The sequence below is a fragment of the Musa acuminata genome, chromosome BXJ1-8 (assembly GCF_036884655.1).
Source record: "Musa acuminata AAA Group cultivar baxijiao chromosome BXJ1-8, Cavendish_Baxijiao_AAA, whole genome shotgun sequence".
Taxonomy (NCBI): Eukaryota; Viridiplantae; Streptophyta; class Magnoliopsida; order Zingiberales; family Musaceae; genus Musa; species Musa acuminata.
This window is the reverse complement of record NC_088334.1, coordinates 2,257,309-2,274,511: the sequence shown is the minus strand read 5'-3', so window position 1 is coordinate 2,274,511 and position 17,203 is coordinate 2,257,309. Positions and strand designations below refer to the sequence as shown.

Below are 17,203 nucleotides of genomic sequence, written 5' to 3'. Positions count from 1 at the left end.
ATGTTCTGGATTAGTTAGGAATCCGGATTTGATAGACCGATTTATTTTGACGGTACGAATTCAAGAAAGATTTCGTGTCTTTTTTTTTTTTTTGGGTCTACGTATGTGTTTTCATGTGAAACGTTTCATTCAGGTGGTCACCTATGATTAAGAAGTGATGAAACCTGTCCAACCCACCTCCGACGGGAAAGCGAATTTGCTTTACGTCTTTGAGGGGAAAGCTAACCCGATGAGACATGTCATGTCGGCAGAACTGCCAGCAGAAATCATCATTGGATGGGTTGGCAAATAATAATTGATACCTGCCATTAGGAAGGAACATGCAAAGGAAAGTCATCCACGAAAAGCAGGGGAAGAAAGAAAGAAAGAAATCACCCAGTGACGAGTGATCCATTTCGTCCGAAAAAGAAAACAAAACAAAGAACAGCATCACAAAAATAGAACAAGTACCAGTACGATTGAAAAGATATGAGGGTTAGGACGGTGGGGAGGCCGATGACGAGGACGAATTGTTAGTGTGGGTTAGGACGATGGAGAGGACGATGATAAGAATGATGATGAGGATGATGATGATGGCGATGCAGGTCCACTTGCGGGTGCTCTTCTGGTGCTGGCGGGCGGCGCCGAGCTGCTCGGTGCCGTGGCGGACGAAGGACTGGGCGCGGCCGACGTTGCTCTCGATGTCGTCCAGCTGCTGCCCCTGCGCCTCCACCAACACCGCCATGTCCATGAACACCTGCTGCAGCTCCAGCAGGCTGCGCTCCAGCTCCGCCACTGCCCCGTGCCACTCCCGGATCTCCGCCACCACGTCCAGCACCCGGCCCCGGCCCTGCTCCTCGATGGCCCGTTGCAAGAACCGCTCCCCCTCCCCCGTCGCCACCAGCTCGTCCACCGTCGCCTCGTCCGGCACATCCCCCGTGACCGTGTAGTAGCGCCGCTCCACCGTCTCTCGGTAGTCGGAGGCGACCTTGGAACGGAGCTCCGCGAAGGCGTCCATCGAGTCGCGGAGCTTCTTGCGAAGGCCGGCGACGACAGAGGTGCGGGTGCGGTCGGTGGTGGTGCCGGGCCCGCAGCCGGGGACGGCGCGGTTGGCGGCGTTGGCGCGGTCCAGGGACTCGAGTCGGAGCTTGATGAACTTGGCCTTCTTGAGGGCGAGGGCAACGTCGGCGTCCATGCGGGCGCGAAGGGCGCGCACCGCCGACGCCTCGTGCAGGGACTTCCCCTCCTCGTTTGCCTCGTGTAAGCTGCGGTGCAGGCGCTCCACCTCCCGCAGATCATTCTTGAGGGTCTCCACGTCTTCGAAAAAACTGTCCAGGTTCGCCCCGCCCGCCGCCATCTGCAATTCCGAGCCTCGTCCGCCACCGGACTCGACGTCTTGTCGCCAAGATGCGGAAGAAAAGAGGTTGTTCATCTCGCCCTCGCTTTGATCACCCTCCCTTCTTTTATCTCAATCACTGAACGATAGATAGGCTCTCTCTCTCTCTCTCTCAACACCTTTTCCTCTTTTATTTCTTAATACTCTACAACTGTAACCATATAACTCGTAATAAATGCCGACGAGAGAGTGAGGGAAAGAGGAGAGCAGTGGAGGTGGATTCGGAGAAGGTCAGTGAGTGGAACAAAAGACACGGTTTTAGACACGGGATGGATGCAGGAAGAGACCTAGCGATGTTTGCCCCAACGCCTCCCTTGGTTTGATTGGTTCTTTGGGTGAACAAGCGAGAAAACGCAAAAAAAAGGAAGGAGAAGGAAAATGCAAGGACGCGTGGAGGAGGAAGAGTCGACGAGGTTGCCGCCAGGGTAAGGGGACGGAGGAAACGGGAAAGATCGCAGGGAGAAGAAAGGTTCAACGCGGTTTGCCCCCACCATTTATCGGCTCAAATCGATTAATCAAATCAATCTAAATACCTAATTTTACAAACATCATATGTTTAATTTTATAAATATTAGTGTCGTATAATTGGACTATATTCCAGCTAAATTAAATTAAATTAAATTAAACTAATTTATTTTTTTTTAAAAAAATATTTTTTTAATTACTTAAAATTATAAACTGATTAACAAGTCAAACGAATTGAATTAATCGATTTCAAATCGATTTGATTAGATAGATTCAAATAGTTTCCGATTTGAATTATCTTACTTTAATCAAATCGAATCAAAAATAATAAGTTTGGTTTGAACCGGTTTAAAATCATCTAAAATATATCGAGGAACTAATTGAAACAAGTGTTATACATTTATCTGGAACAAACTGAGAAGGACATTGTCCATCCTGAATTTGAGCTATAAAAGGATAAAAATTAAGTGAAACTCCAACTTTTTTCCACATTGAAGGTTTGAGGACAATAGAATTAACTAACAAGTTTAGACTGGATCCATTATCACTAACATGAGCATAGATACTTTAGATCGCCGGTTCAGACTCATCAAGTTAATATAGGTCGATTAACCAATATAAAGGTGTTTGTTGGACTTATATAATCAATATAAAACATTTAAACCTAACATGTAAATTACACATCTCAATTAACAAAATATATAGTCAAAACCAGAATGTTCAGTATCGAGAGAACATTTGGAGATCCCATATCAAACATAGCAGGTAAAGTATGATGTCAAGCTTCGTAGTGTTGATTCATTTCTCGGTTAGACCATCAGTTCAAATCATAGAACAATGCCAATCTATGATCTAAACCAGGCAAGAACTCAAACTTTGAGTTTGTTTCAAGATGAGGAATGATTTAAAGCTCTTTCTAGTCCTTTCAAATTATTTAGACTACACCAAGTCATCATGATGACTCAGCTGAATCGGCTTACCTATATGTTATCTACATATTTTTTATTAAGATATATAATAATAATATTATTAATATTATTATTGTTATTCTTATAATCACTAAAAGCTAAAATATTATCCTAACCAATCTAAGTTAGCACATCTAAGCTAATAAAAGGCACACTATCATGTTGCCCTTTATGACTCAATAAAATGCTAACGTGCCTATAGGAAAGAAACGTAACTTAGAAGGACCTATCACATGTATGTACGCGAAACAATTTAATTCTACTAGTCATCAAAAAGACTAAAGCAAACATCTATACATACCAAAATGTGGCGAAGCTATGTCAGACCGCATTCACCGCAACATCATTCACAACCCAGTGCTTGTAGATTCTAACAATAGAAAACAGTAGAGGGCGGTCACGATGAAATCAGGCAAATCGATCGACGGAACCCTAATCAAGATTATTATCTCATAAATGACGAGAAAAGTCAAAATGATTAAGACATCGTAAGGATGTTTAGGGGACGGATCAAAGAATCCAACCAACACGGGGATCAGCGATTTAACGAGAAGGACTACCCATCTTAGAATTACAACCACCGAATAAGAATGAGGGAAGACTCCAATCTTACGACGAGATGAAGCAAATCAATCGACAGAAACCCCAATCAAGATTCTTATCTCACAATCGAGCGATCCGAGAACCCGATCTAAGAAGACCAGAAAGAGAAAACGAAAGAGGCCTCCATATCTCATGACGAAGTGGGGCAAAACCAATCCGCAGACACCTAACCACGATTCTTATCTCACAATCGAGCGATCCAAGAACCCGATCCAAGAAGACCAGAAAGAGAAAACGAAAGAGGGTTCCATATCTCATGACGACGTGGGGGCAAAAACGATTTCTTATCCCACAATCGACCGATCAACGACAAGAGCGAAAAAAGGATTAGGGCATCGTACAGATATTCAATGCAAGTATCAGAGAATCAAACCCAACCATCGAGAAAACGAGGACGAATTTCGACGCTGGCTGTGATCTCCCATGGCGATCGTGAAGCCAAAGCGGCGATTCGTTCGTCGCCCGCTCCTTCCTCTCCTCTTCCCGCTCTTGAGAGAGAGAGAGAGAGGTCGCCCAGAAGACACTGCTATTTAACGTGGTCAAGAACTTGGTCCCACATCACTACTGTCATATCAGTTACCCATCAACCCATCTTCTGGTATTAGAGAATGCCACGTAGGATCCCTAATGTGTGGTTATCAGTGTCTCAAGTTATTGGGCAGGTACGTGCGGGGTACGTTAGTTGGGAGGGTCGTTTCTGGACCATTAATATGTATATATGTATATATATATATATATATATATAATGACATAAGATGAGCTTATGGTAGAACTTGAACTTATTAAGTCTCATTAAAATATAAATCAATAGATAGTGTCTTATCTACTGTTTTAAACTTTTAAATGAAATTATATTAATATAAAATTAAGATAAAGAAATTATGATTTATACAATATTATCCATTGATAATTAAGGAAACAGTGGCAAGAACATTAAACCACCACCCTTTTTCTCAGGCTATTGTGCTTGGCTTGATTGTTTTGCACCTCCAAAGTAGTATAAGACTCCCCCCGGGCTTCCCACACCGGCTTGGATGACACAAGACCTTCTCCAAAGATGGATGCTAGTAAAGGCAAGCCAAACTCCAGCAGAAGTAGTAGACTCCCTCACAAGGCCAAGAAGCTGTCCATCTCCGTTCTGGTCATCTCCCTCCCTCTCCTCTACCTCTCTCTCCTCCACATCCCCCCCTCCAATCTCCTCGAGGACACCACCTTCTGGTTCCTCATGTCCAACTCCATCATAATCATCGTCGCAGCAGATTCTTGCATCTTCTCTTCGTCGAACGAGGCAGGCGATTTGTACGATGAGTTCGTGAAGCATGGCCGGGAAAGGACTGCGTTCCTCGCGAAGCCATCGGTGGAGACTGGTGACGACGACCGGAAGCACAAAGAGCGAGAGTCTGAGGTAGCAGATGACAGGAGTTTAGTGTTGCACGGGAGATCAGTGAACCAGAAGTTAACGCCTGCTGACACAAGCGTCAGCGTGGAGGAGGAAATGCCGCGAAGAAGCGAGGAGGAAACTTTGGTTTTGCGTCAGAGGTCGCTTCCTCCGGTAGGCAAGGTGGAGGAGAGCATGCCACTCCGGCGCTCGGTGACTGAGGGGGAGAGAGAAGAGTACTGCTGCGGGGCGGAGGACGATGAGTACTCGCACATGTCGAACGAGGAGCTCAACAAGAGGGTGGAAGAGTTCATAAGAAGATTCAACAGGGAGATGAGGCTTCAGAGGAGGAACGAATGAGGGGTGTGCATGGGGTGTTCTTCCCAATCTTGATACGGCTTTGCTTGATGTGCGCATGTTATGTTCTTCGATTCATCATAATAAATCGTTCCTTCGCATTGACAAGATTATTTTTTGGAACATTTGAGTCAAATATTATTGTACTGCACGTCAAATCCATTTTCCCTTGGAATCCAAAACCGATGCAATGTGAGACCAGCAATAGACATCAATGCTGCAAACCCAGAATCTGATCTCGTGCAATATGCCATGAACAGTTGCAGCAAAGATACATCTCAGTTCCTGCACCACCTCCAATTCAATCCTTCTCACGTCCAAAAGGTTAGTCCATATCTTCCATGTATCATAGCACACAAGTATCAAATTAGAACCACACATTACTGTACGATCACCATCTCAGTATCATATTATAATGGATTTAATCTTCAGCATCAGTTTATTGGTCAGAAATAAAACATTATAAGGTTTTCTTGCTATGGGAGACAAATCACTACTTAACATCTAAGACTGGTTCTGAGTAGCAAACGACTAGAGGGAGCAGTTCATGTCAACATCTTCAGTGCCCTACCAACTACGAAAACTGCAGCAGCACTGCTTGCTTTATGAGTTGGGATCTTCTCTGTCCATGGAAGCTCGCTGCACCTTGTGACAGATAGAGCGCTGTCATTATTATTCCCAGGGAAGCTGACATTGTCCCCTTTGCATCTTTTCCGCTATTTTCTTCTTATATATATATATATATATATATATATATATATATATATATATATATATATATATATGTGTGTGTATATATATATATATATATATATATATATATATATATATATATATATATATATATATATATATATATATATATATATATATATGTGTATATATATATATGTGTATATATATATATACATATATATATATGTATATGTATGTATATATATATACATATATATATATATATATATATATATATATATATATATATATATACATATATATATATATGTATATGTATATATACACATATATATATATATGTATATGTATATATATACACATATATACATATATATATATATATGTATATGTATATATATACATATATACATATATGTATATATGTGTATATATATATATATATATTTATGTATGTGTGTATTATATAAGAAAAAAATAAGCTTAATATCCTTTTTTTTATCATGTAATGGATGTGCTAAATGTGCTAATTTCGATTGGCTTGCTATCATTACATCATTTTATCCAGGATTTTAACTCAATTAAGATTATTAATTATTATTAATTTTTTTTTAAAATTTATATTGTCTCTTTTGGATTTTATATATTATTAAAAAAACGATTATTGTATAATTAAGAAAATTTTAAAATAATTTAGTTTATAATAGAATATATATTTTTCTATTAGATGCATGATTTTTTATTAAAAATAAGTTAAATTACTCTAAGAAGTACTGATACAATTCTAAGCTTATTCGAGCACAATAATACAAGTTAGCCAAATGGTATTCCATAATAAATCTGACCTCGATGATTTTGCATAAGTGGATAGCACTAATTTCCACTCATAATTTTTAATTTACTTATGATACCACTCATGAATAATCAATAGATATTTCGTTAAAAGGAAAAATAGTGTATGGTTCAGACGTATTGCCCGTCCTAATAATCAAACCTTCCCAAACTATTAAATGCAAGATAATTAATGCAAACGTTGTATGGCTTTGAGTTAATCCGTGCATAGTGGGATACTGTAGCTAGTATTGTATTATATACTATATTCCTTTTCATAGAAATGAATAAATGAAATCTTGAAAAAAAACCTTAAGTTTGAAAATTTTATTTTACCCTTAATCATACGAAAAAATCATTTTACGTATGTCTTCGAGGAACCCACCGTTATCTCATTTTCACCCTTGACTCGAAAGCGTCACAAGAACATGTATGAGTGCCTCGCTAGTCCTAATTGCCTTTGTTGAACACCACAAATATTGTGTCGATGCAAAAAATATAGACAAAAGCAAAAGTGACCCGGAGAGAATAATCAATGGATCAACCCACTTATAGAAGCATATGTGATTATGGGAGAAACATCAACGAAATAACTGACGAAGGAAGAGTGATGATAGATAAAGATAAGATAATCATTTTGAAAAAATGGATGTCAACTCAAAAATTTTTAAAGTTAAGAATATTGTACGAAAAATTCTCAAGATTAATTTTTTTTTAAAAAATCATATAAATAAATTACTTTTCATTCATTTCGCCCCTATGAATAATCAATATCATCGATATATAAATTGTATAAATTATAATCAAGTTAATGTATGGGCATGCTTTTTGAGTTGCTATATGGATATCACAGGCTACAACAGAAAAGATAAATTATAGATCACAAAAATTTTTTAATTAAATATACAGTCCACGAAACAACAACGTCAAATACGTAATGAATGTTCTCTAGATTGTAAATAATTGTAATACATTGAAAATTATCGTTTCTATAATTTACTTATCCTTAATAATGCAATCCAATTTGTACGCAAATTTTTCTAACTTAATTCAATATTCCTCTTGGGAACCGATTGGAGTTTTCTTGAAGCATCTTTTGCTACTAAACGCATGACGTTTTGTGTGTTCAACAATCCGTATTCGGCACGGCAGGACCGGCATCAGCTACAGGTGATGTAATACTTCATCCCTTCGTAAATATATATATATATATATATATATATATATATATATATATATATATATATATACAAATTAAGTATTGTCAAGAAAGAACATCACTCGACAAGGCATGTTTTTTCGTTGGTACAACCTTTTTCGTTTGCATCATTACGAACCAACAAATCTAGATCAGAGGTAAAATCTCATGCCAATTATATTCAAAATTCAAATTCTTATTAAAATTGATAAGTCAATTGGTCGGACGATTGCCCTCACGCCATGCATGAGCAAAAGAATAATTAAAAAATGCTTCATAAGAAATAAATTTTTTTTTATTAAAATAATATTTTAATATGATACTTGATATGACAAATTTTGGTAACACATACTTCGACAGAAGTCCACAGTCATAACAGCACCGACATGGAGCATGAAAACTGATGTGGCAGACCACGTCGACATAATGCCTCGAATTCGACCATCCTTCCACACGATACAGGATCGTATAGTGTATGCTGTTGGATACGAAGCCAGCTTAGAAACTCGAGACGACACTATTGGGTATGCACATGCCCTTGAAAACCTGGGATGATATCGTCGAGTACGAACTCACTCCGGAAACTCGGGATGGCACTATCTCATACAAATCGATCGACGTCCGCACATAAGAGATGGGTCGATCGCCTAAAGGATCGACGACCATTTACGAGCTAGGTACGACTGGCCCCCATACGCAGGTATAAAAGCCCAACACATGGCTAGTGCTAGGGGACCTTTTCTGGGCACGCTCAACTCTCTCACTCTCTCTCTTTCATTCCACTAAAAACTAACTTAAGCTTTGAAGAGGTCGAGTCGAGAAATCTCCCTCTCGACCTCTATCTATGTATAGGAGCCTAGCAATAGAGAAGTAGACCACTCGCTAAGTGAAAAGATTACGCTTGAGAGATGAGGCTCGACTCGATCCAACGCTCGCCCTCTCCACCCAAGTGTCTACGTGGGTGTCGCCCACGCATCAAGGATGGGACCAAGCCATGCTGACTCTTCGATCACAATATAAAGGTTCACAAACAATACTAAATTATTATTTATCGATTCTACAGGCTACTCCAAATATATATATATATATATATATATATATATATATATATATATATATATATATATATATATATATATATATATATATATATATATATATAATCTTCCTCCATCGGATGTTTTCAACATCCCTATCAAGACAATAAGAGTCATGGACCACACACACCACATCTTCTCGGTCTCTCCACGCTAATAACTCGTCTCCTTTATGATAGAGACGATATGACATTTCTAAAGGGACAATCTCACACGATATACATATGTTTTTTTTTTTGTCAATTATTCAGGTCAAACGTAAGTAATATGATCCCAAAGCTCACTCCGTGATTCTATTGCTTATTGCTCATCTGAATCGAGAAAGTATAGAAAGGGGATCCCTCCTCGGATTAAAAGGATTAATTCCTTCGATCATTATACCTTCTACTCTCTAAATTTATTAATTTTATTTTTTTAATCGATCGATTAAATAACTTGAGTATAGAAGGAACATCGCATTTGATTCCATTTCAAAAAACTAATTCTATTTTTGCGCACCTTTCAAACTATATATATATATATATATATATATATAGTTTTATTGGGTGATATTTTTCGTGCCTTTAGTATAACAATGTCTGATGAACATAACACATTAAAGTAGCATTATAGTTTTGTTTTTTAGATACTTTTAATTGTATCAACAAAAGGCATTAATTCTATGAAACTATGAGCGTGAAAGAGAAAAATTGTAGTAATAATATTTGATAAATTGATCATTATCTTGATGTTACGAAGTGATAGTTGATATGCACCGGTGAGTCAGCTAGAAATAGAAACCAGATGTGACTTCTTAGATAATTAGGTCTAAAGGATCTCCATAAATCAGGTTTGGTATGCCAAATAGCCAAATAATCAATCTGATTGGGACCCAATATTTTTTATATAAAAATAAATTTATTTTTATTTTCCCAAACAGTTAAAAAATACTAGTTGTGCAAATAAGTATGATTTAATGATAATTCAGGTAATTAGGTGTACAAAATGTTTAGGAGACTAACCCCCGAAATTATTAGGGACGAGGAAGAAGAGAAATTTCAAGAATAAAAAGAAAATTTTAAAAATTAATATAAGATTTAACATCGTTCGGTAACTCTCTATTTATATGCATGAAAAAAAAAATTTATATTAAACTTAAGACGTAAATTTTCTTGTACATCGTCTCACATAAACCTTAATTAGCATGGATACCTTACAAACACTAAGATTATTTATTACTCATATCTCACTTTCATCCATAAAAATCTAGAAATATATATAATATTTATATATAAATTAAATTTTAATTATCGAAAAAATTAAATAAAAATTGCTTATCAAATAAGAGGTTTTTATGTGAATCTTGGATGTCAGTGCAGTACTGTACTTGAGCTTCACTTCCCTGAAGATTAAGATCCCTATTGATGGATGTACAGAGTGAATCTGCATCCGACAAAACTGTATCGTCTGAAACTAAGTTGCACCTACTCCCGTCTCGAGAGTTCAGGCGCCACCTACCTTTCTTCTCCGAAGGGCATTAGAAACCATACGGTGTACGCAGAGCAGTGCGTTGGACTGTTAGTTGATGCGTTGTCCCCAACTTCGTTGGCGACGAATCCGCATGCGCCGTTGACGTCGTTTAAAAACGGGGGGGGGGGGGGTGGGGGTCGTCTTCGCCCAAGTCGTCGAGGCGAGAGGATGAGGGAGGAGGAGCGGGAGGATGGGGCGGCGCTGCTGGACGTCGACGAGTCGTCCAGGGCGGCGGAGGAGGTGCTGGGGGCGGAGCCGGTGCCGCTGCGGGCGGTGTCGCGGCTGGCGGCCTGGGAGTCGAGGAACCTGTGGCGGCTCTCGTGGGCGTCCATCCTGGTGCAGCTCTTCAACTTCATGCTCAGCCTCGTCACGCAGATGTTTGTGGGCCACCTCGGCAAGCTCGACCTCGCCGGTGCCTCCATCACCAACGTCGGGATCCAGGGACTCGCTTATGGGATCATGGTACGTGTGCACCGTGCTCTCCCTCCCTCTCTTTCTCTTCATGGAACACGATACGCCATTAAAGTAGAGATAAGGATTGGAAGAAGACGAGGAAGAAGAAGAGGATTGGTTCATTTCGTTTCAATCTTCTTCATCCATGAAAATGATCGCACTAGAACTTATAGAAATAAGTGTGTTCATTTCATTTCAATCTTTTATCTATGAAATAATTAATATTCACTTCTTTTCATAGTTTTCTATAGTCTGAGAGATTCATTTTCAAAACAATATTTTTTTTAAAAGGAAAATTACAACTAAATATTTTGATAATTTATTGTAAAATTTTGAACTCGAGTCACTCATTTTTGTTCCTTGGAAAAGAAAAATAACACTTTATTCTCATAGAGTTATTCTTTAGAAAGAGTTTTTGTCTCATATGTAGTCAACCAAAAAGTTGTGTGGTGGAAAAATGAAGGGGTCGAAGATATTATTATTATTATTATTATTAAAAGAATAAATTATAAATTATAAAATAGTAAAAAGAGATATCACAAATTGAGGTTTATATGAGAAACAAAACCAAAAATATTCATCAACAATTAAAAGCAAATAACTCATACAATGTCAAACTAAGACTCAATCTGTATGCATCCCCGCTGTAGCTCGGGATGGCGAGTGCGGTGCAGACGGTGTGTGGCCAAGCCTACGGAGCCAAGAAGTACAGAGCCTTGGGCATCATCTGCCAAAGGGCCCTCATTCTCCACTTCGCCGCAGCCATCATTCTTGCCTTCCTCTACTGGTACTCGGGCTCGCTCCTCCGGGCGATCGGGCAGTCGGAGTCGATCGCGGCGGTAGGGCAGTTGTACGCGCGCGGCCTGCTGCCGCAGCTCGTAGCCTTCGCGCTCTACTGCCCCATGCAGAGGTTCCTGCAGGCGCAGAACATCGTGAACCCCATGGCCTACATCGCCGTCGCGGTGCTGCTGTTTCACGTCCTCATCTCTTGGTTGGCCGTCTTCGTGTTCCGATTCGGAGTCCTGGGGGCTGCCCTCACCTTGAGCTTCTCCTGGTGGGTGCTCGTGCTGATCACATGGCTCTTCATCATCTTCAATCCTGCTTGTAAGGACACTTGGACCGGATTCTCTTCCCAGGCTTTTAAAGGCCTTTGGTCCTATCTCAAACTCACTGTCGCCTCAGCCATCATGCTAGTGTAAGTCTCTCTCTCTCTCTCTCTCTCTCTCTCTTATCATAGGGATTGAGATTACATTCTCTTTGTGCAGCTTGGAGATTTGGTATGTACAAGGATTTGTCCTTCTGACGGGATACCTGAAAAATCCAGAAGTGTCACTTGATGCAGTTTCTATATGGTAATGAACACAACCGAACATCTTCTTCATGGCATTACTTACTCATCATTGAAACTGGCAAATGCTGCAGTGTCAACTACTGGAACTGGGACTTCATGATCATGCTGGGATTGAGCAACGCAGCCAGGTTGGTGTGAGATCGACGACACTCTTGACTACTTTCGGAGACTCCGGTCTTCTCGCTAGTTTGAACTCTTTCTCGGCCTTGATCGATCTCGCAGCGTTCGAGTTGGCAACGAGCTGGGCGCTGCCCACCCGAGGGTGGCGAGGCTCGCCGTCATCGTCGTCGTCGCGACGAGCCTCGGCATCAGCGTGGTGATCAGTGTGCTGGTCCTCGTGCTCCGCACTCCCTTGAGCAAGCTCTACACCAGCAGCACCGATGTGATCCAAATGGTGGTTCAGTTGACCCCATTACTTGCAATCTCTATTTTCTTGAATGGTGTTCAACCGATCCTCTCAGGTATGACACGGTGCTGTTCCCCTCATCCGTCTTGTCAAACACACAATGTTTGAGAAAAGAGACCGTAAGATCACACTGATGAATGCTGCGCGAACAATCAATCTCTCACAGGAGTTGCTATCGGGAGTGGGTGGCAAGGCATCGTTGCATACGTGAACGTCGGGGCTTACTACTTCATCGGCCTCCCCATCGGATGCGTTCTCGGGTTCAAAACAAGCTTAGGAGCAGCTGTGAGTGCTGGGTTCTTTGGGTGCAGGGGTCCATGGATTTGTCGAGGCACACACAGACGGGCTAACACTTGATCTCTACCTCTGCTTCAGGGAATATGGTGGGGGCTGATAATTGGAGTCTTTGTGCAGACGCTGGCACTCGTAGTCTTGACAGCCAGGACAAACTGGAACACGGAGGCAAGTCTGGTGCAGAGAGGTTTCATCTTCTTCTTCCTTGTGGGGTGTTAATTTGTTGCTGGGATTTTGCAGGTAGACAAGGCTGTGGAACGCTTGAAGCATAATGCAGATGAAGAAGTTCTTGCAATAACTAACATATAATGGTCAGTCTTGAGTGTTTGTTTTGGTCCATGAGATGACGACTTCTTTGCATGTAGCAGAGGAATCCCGAGTTCTGTAGTAAGAGATTAGTAGTCTATTAATCGGGTAGCCGATCGATAGAACATTTGAATGAGATGAGATGAGATAACATACCTAGGACAATCTTGGTCATCCAAAAACTCATCGAAGAGTAATTGTTTCCTTCAATAAATGGGGCACAGAACTGGACTGGCATTGTTTAGCCAGCAATTAGAACTGGGACGTGCAAGTCTCTTCATGCTTCGGGTGTGAAGATGCTGATCAAATCACATGCACCTGCCTTGCCTTTGATATGTCGGAAGCACTTGAAAGCAATATTATTGATCACACAAACACTTCCAAAATGAAAGATTGCACAATAGATTCTTCAAGAGTGTTCTGCAGAGAATCAGTTTCTTAAGCAGTCTTTACCTTTATGTTTCTGCAGCTTCTCTGTTGCTAGATATATATAGACAGGTGCATCATAATTCCTCCAATTAAAACATGTCGAATGCCGTCAATAGGCTGAGATGAATCATCACAAAAACCCAAAAGGATGCATAGTTAGACTGTCTGATGGTTGAACTCCTGTAGCTGCACAAAAGATGCTTCCATAAGTTACATTTTGATCTTTGTATGCAAATTATTCACACAAGAAGTCTCTCCTAGAATAACCCAAATTATTGGCATATGAGTCGAGAGATTAAAAAAAATTCATGCAGCACATTAATACATTGTTTTTCAATAAAAAAACACTTATTTATGGCCTATGACAATGCTCAAAACATAAGAAATCTGACTTCAAACAATAGAAAACAATCTCAAAATATAAGTCGGAACCTGACAGACGCTAGAGCACCCAATAGATGCCTCAGGCTATATGTTCAGCTAAATTTAAAATCTTGACGTGTTTTTTCTTCCCGAATTCATGTGGCACTGGCCCAAAGACACAGGTACCGACTGGCTCTCCCTGCTTGTTAACAAGGATCACTGCATTATCATCAAACTCGATCTCACTGCCACCACATTGCCCCCTCTACATGGCAGCACACACCACAATGCCATACACTGCATCCCCCTTCTTCACTTTACCACGAGGCTGTGCTTCCTTCACTGATACAATCACCCAATCTTGCCCCTCTCCTTCCTATCAAAGCTTGTATACACATGACCTGTTTTGCACCAGAGTTGTCCACCACCTTGAGGTTGATCCTCATCTGTAAGAATGTTCTTTGTTGCTGCAATGACACAGAAAATTTCATCGACTCTGCAATTATATTTGAGGTGTTATACATTGCTTCATTTCTTGGTGATAGGTTAAAACTAGGAAGAGCTAGGACTAAAAGACTGATGGCACTCAAATTCAAGGGAACCGGGAACCAATATAGTTATTACTGTGTGATACCAGATCAATAAAACCATTTCAGTTTGATGGAAAAGAAAGAAAACTCAGTTTACAAGAAACCTCAAATTATCAGAAAACATCCACTGGTCAATCACAAATCTTCCTCGTACAAGCTGGCATTTAGAAAAGAAGAAAGATAATATTTGGTACAGCTTTGACGGTTGTACTGTGAGTTGCCAATTTTTAGATCTTCAATACATATGTTCTCTCGAGTAAACAATAATAGGCAGAAATATATGCACATCAATACAACCAGAAATGGAAGAGTATAACTGAGACTATTTAAATAAATGCACAATTCAAATTCCAGAAAGTCAAATCACAATTATCTTCTGCGGGAGTTATACAGTCAAATCAAAAATCAAGAATCAAAATTCTTGTAATTCAACTGCGAAACTATTGCATTTGGTTCTTTGTCTCCTAAGAAATGGTTGCCAAAGCTTCACATCAATGAACGGTCAACTGCGAAAATTATGATACATGGCAGCAACATTATATCAGAATGAGCAGGTATAAAACTATACATCAGATAAAATTCAAACTTATTACTTATGGTATGTACATAATCCAAGAAGATCAACCAGTGAACATGAAAAAGTCTAGCATATGATAACATATGCAAGATTCCTGGAATATCTGTACTATCCATTTTTCTAGTATAGTACAGCTAAATTGTCATGTACATCAAATATTTAATCCATAATATGACAATGGAATTATACTTAATTTTCATGTCCATCAAATACTTAATCCATAACATCATCCTTAGAAGAAACATTAATTTTGTCTTCTGCAGTCATCAATGAAAAAAGAATGATGTTACAGAAACATAAAATATCAATATTGTTGGAATTCATGATAATAATGATTAGCTTGAACCAAAATTTAGTTAACATAAAACTTCATAAAACACACCTGTAGAGCATTTTGACGTAAGAATTGCACTCATTTCGTCTGTTAAATGATGTAACCAGATATGAGATATTCTGTTCTTCCCTGTCAAGGAAAAAGTGTAGAAAACATTACAACTTGATGAAAAAGCCTCAATGAATAGATCTAGAGTACCACATTTTTTGAGTTGTAATATTTTATGTTGTAGTACATTAATATAATTTCTCTATGATTTTACATGTTAAAGAAGATTAAAGTGGAGCTTCCATGTCTTAAGTGGAACATATCCTTTCAAATTTTTTCCTCTACTCCAAAAATGCACTTAAAATGACCACTAAGAGAGTTCTTGTTAAAAATATTTTCATCTGAAAAATCTAGGGCTTGTATTCAAAATTGAAAGGCTTCTTTGGGGAAAAAAGGATCATATTAATATCTTTGTTAGAATCCATAAATAAATGTGCACACCTACGAGAATAATAAAGAAACAAAGAACAATTTTCTTAGATGCGAGAGGATTCATGATCTAGGAAACTACGTTAAAATAATGTTGGAGGTAATATGAACATTTAATTATCATGTAAGAAAATAATAAAAGATACGTGACTTCAAACAATACAATAGCTTAAGGTAGATGAGAAAGGAAAAGTTAAACACAGCAACGATGATACACAGCCATAAAGGTCAAAGGGTATAAAGTCAGATAATTACTAAGCCATGAACCCCGACCATAAACTATAAAGGACCACACTTCAAGACCAAAAGTCACACGATTCTTGGCAGTACCACAATAGAACGATCACACTTCGTCAGAGAATTGTGCAAAAGGAGGGTAAAAGAGAAATCCATAGCCAGAACAAACTCTTATTCTTACAAATCCTGATAACCACATAGCTATTTTTTGACCGAAAAAAAAAAGACATTGCGTCGAACAGGTTATGTGCAAAATGTGAAGCGAACGGGCAGAGCCACAATCGTCGAGCTGCTGCTCGACTCTCCACTGCACATCACGTAAATCTTTTCCTGGGTTTGCAACTGCGAGAGAGATATGGAGAGGGCAATGAAGTCGTACCGGCAAGTCCGGAGATCGCCGCCCAAAGAACAAGCTTTCGCACTCCAATCCAACCGAGAAGGACAAGAACCGCGGTTCTGTAACCCGAGGCCGTGGAGTCCGGTTCAGCTGTCTCATTCGGAACGCGGTTCAGAAAGACTCGCCCGCAGTGGAAGCCACGTAAGAAAGTTTAAGAGGATTTGCCTGTCTTGGCCGGAGCTCAGACAGCGGAGCCTCACTGAGATCCATGAAGCTTTTCCACCGTCTGATCTTAATCCAGCGATATCCATGGGTTGCGGATTCTGAATCCGAAACCCGTTACAAAATTCTGCAACACTCATTTCAAATGTAAACCCATAACAGAAGAAAGTCTACCTAGTCGTCGTCGTCGTTTTACCGTGTCATTTCGGGTCGGATCCATTATCATCCGCTCCGCAATTCCCGCAAAAAAATGGATCGGATTTGTTCTTCGGACCCGTCTCTTACCGACCCGTGCCAAAGCCCTTCCTTCGTAAAACCCTCGCTCCTCCCTTCGTCGCCGCTCTCCCCCG

The 17,203-nt window shown here is 39.8% G+C and overlaps 3 protein-coding genes and 1 long non-coding RNA gene across 4 annotated transcripts; 2 read left to right on the top strand and 2 right to left on the bottom strand.

Annotated features, from left to right (window-relative positions):
* Positions 1–359: 359 nt before the first annotated feature.
* On the bottom strand, positions 360–3,925 carry LOC135680610 (syntaxin-121-like). Its single transcript, XM_065194651.1, has 2 exons — positions 3,790–3,925; positions 360–3,178 (listed from the first exon to the last, which is right to left on the bottom strand). Exon 2 carries the CDS (start codon positions 1,409–1,411, stop codon positions 476–478), a length of 936 nt encoding a protein of 311 aa, XP_065050723.1. The 5' UTR covers positions 1,412–3,178; positions 3,790–3,925; the 3' UTR covers positions 360–475.
* Positions 3,926–4,449: 524 nt separating this feature from the next.
* On the top strand, positions 4,450–5,259 carry LOC135588906 (uncharacterized). The gene has a single exon (XM_065081246.1). It carries the CDS (start codon positions 4,469–4,471, stop codon positions 5,147–5,149), a length of 681 nt encoding a protein of 226 aa, XP_064937318.1. The 5' UTR covers positions 4,450–4,468; the 3' UTR covers positions 5,150–5,259.
* A 5,358-nt stretch (positions 5,260–10,617) lies between these two features.
* LOC135680607 (protein DETOXIFICATION 41-like) lies at positions 10,618–13,539 on the top strand. Its single transcript, XM_065194648.1, has 8 exons — positions 10,618–10,939; positions 11,581–12,125; positions 12,196–12,282; positions 12,353–12,409; positions 12,504–12,742; positions 12,854–12,972; positions 13,063–13,149; positions 13,222–13,539. The coding sequence occupies exons 1-8, from the start codon at positions 10,646–10,648 to the stop codon at positions 13,288–13,290; spliced, it is 1,497 nt and encodes a 498-aa protein (XP_065050720.1). The 5' UTR covers positions 10,618–10,645; the 3' UTR covers positions 13,291–13,539.
* Positions 12,100–17,134, bottom strand: LOC135680608 (uncharacterized). The gene is made up of 5 exons (XR_010515490.1): positions 16,674–17,134; positions 15,629–15,709; positions 14,149–14,546; positions 12,325–13,902; positions 12,100–12,241 (listed from the first exon to the last, which is right to left on the bottom strand). It is a non-coding gene; the product is annotated as an uncharacterized LOC135680608 (long non-coding RNA).
* Between the last annotated feature and the right edge of the window lie 69 nt (positions 17,135–17,203).

What these genes read in the sequence shown, in the direction of transcription:
- LOC135680610 (XM_065194651.1), bottom strand. Translation starts at nt 1,411, where the DNA reads ATGAACAACCTCTTTTCTTCCGCATCTTGGCGACAAGACGTCGAGTCC.
- LOC135588906 (XM_065081246.1), top strand. Translation starts at nt 4,469, where the DNA reads ATGGATGCTAGTAAAGGCAAGCCAAACTCCAGCAGAAGTAGTAGACTC.
- LOC135680607 (XM_065194648.1), top strand. Translation starts at nt 10,646, where the DNA reads ATGAGGGAGGAGGAGCGGGAGGATGGGGCGGCGCTGCTGGACGTCGAC. An exon ending in GGATTGAGCAACGCAGCCAG is followed by an intron (nt 12,410 to 12,503) that starts GTTGGTGTGAGA and finishes TCGATCTCGCAG; the next exon opens with CGTTCGAGTTGGCAACGAGC. An exon ending in TGTTCAACCGATCCTCTCAG is followed by an intron (nt 12,743 to 12,853) that starts GTATGACACGGT and finishes AATCTCTCACAG; the next exon opens with GAGTTGCTATCGGGAGTGGG.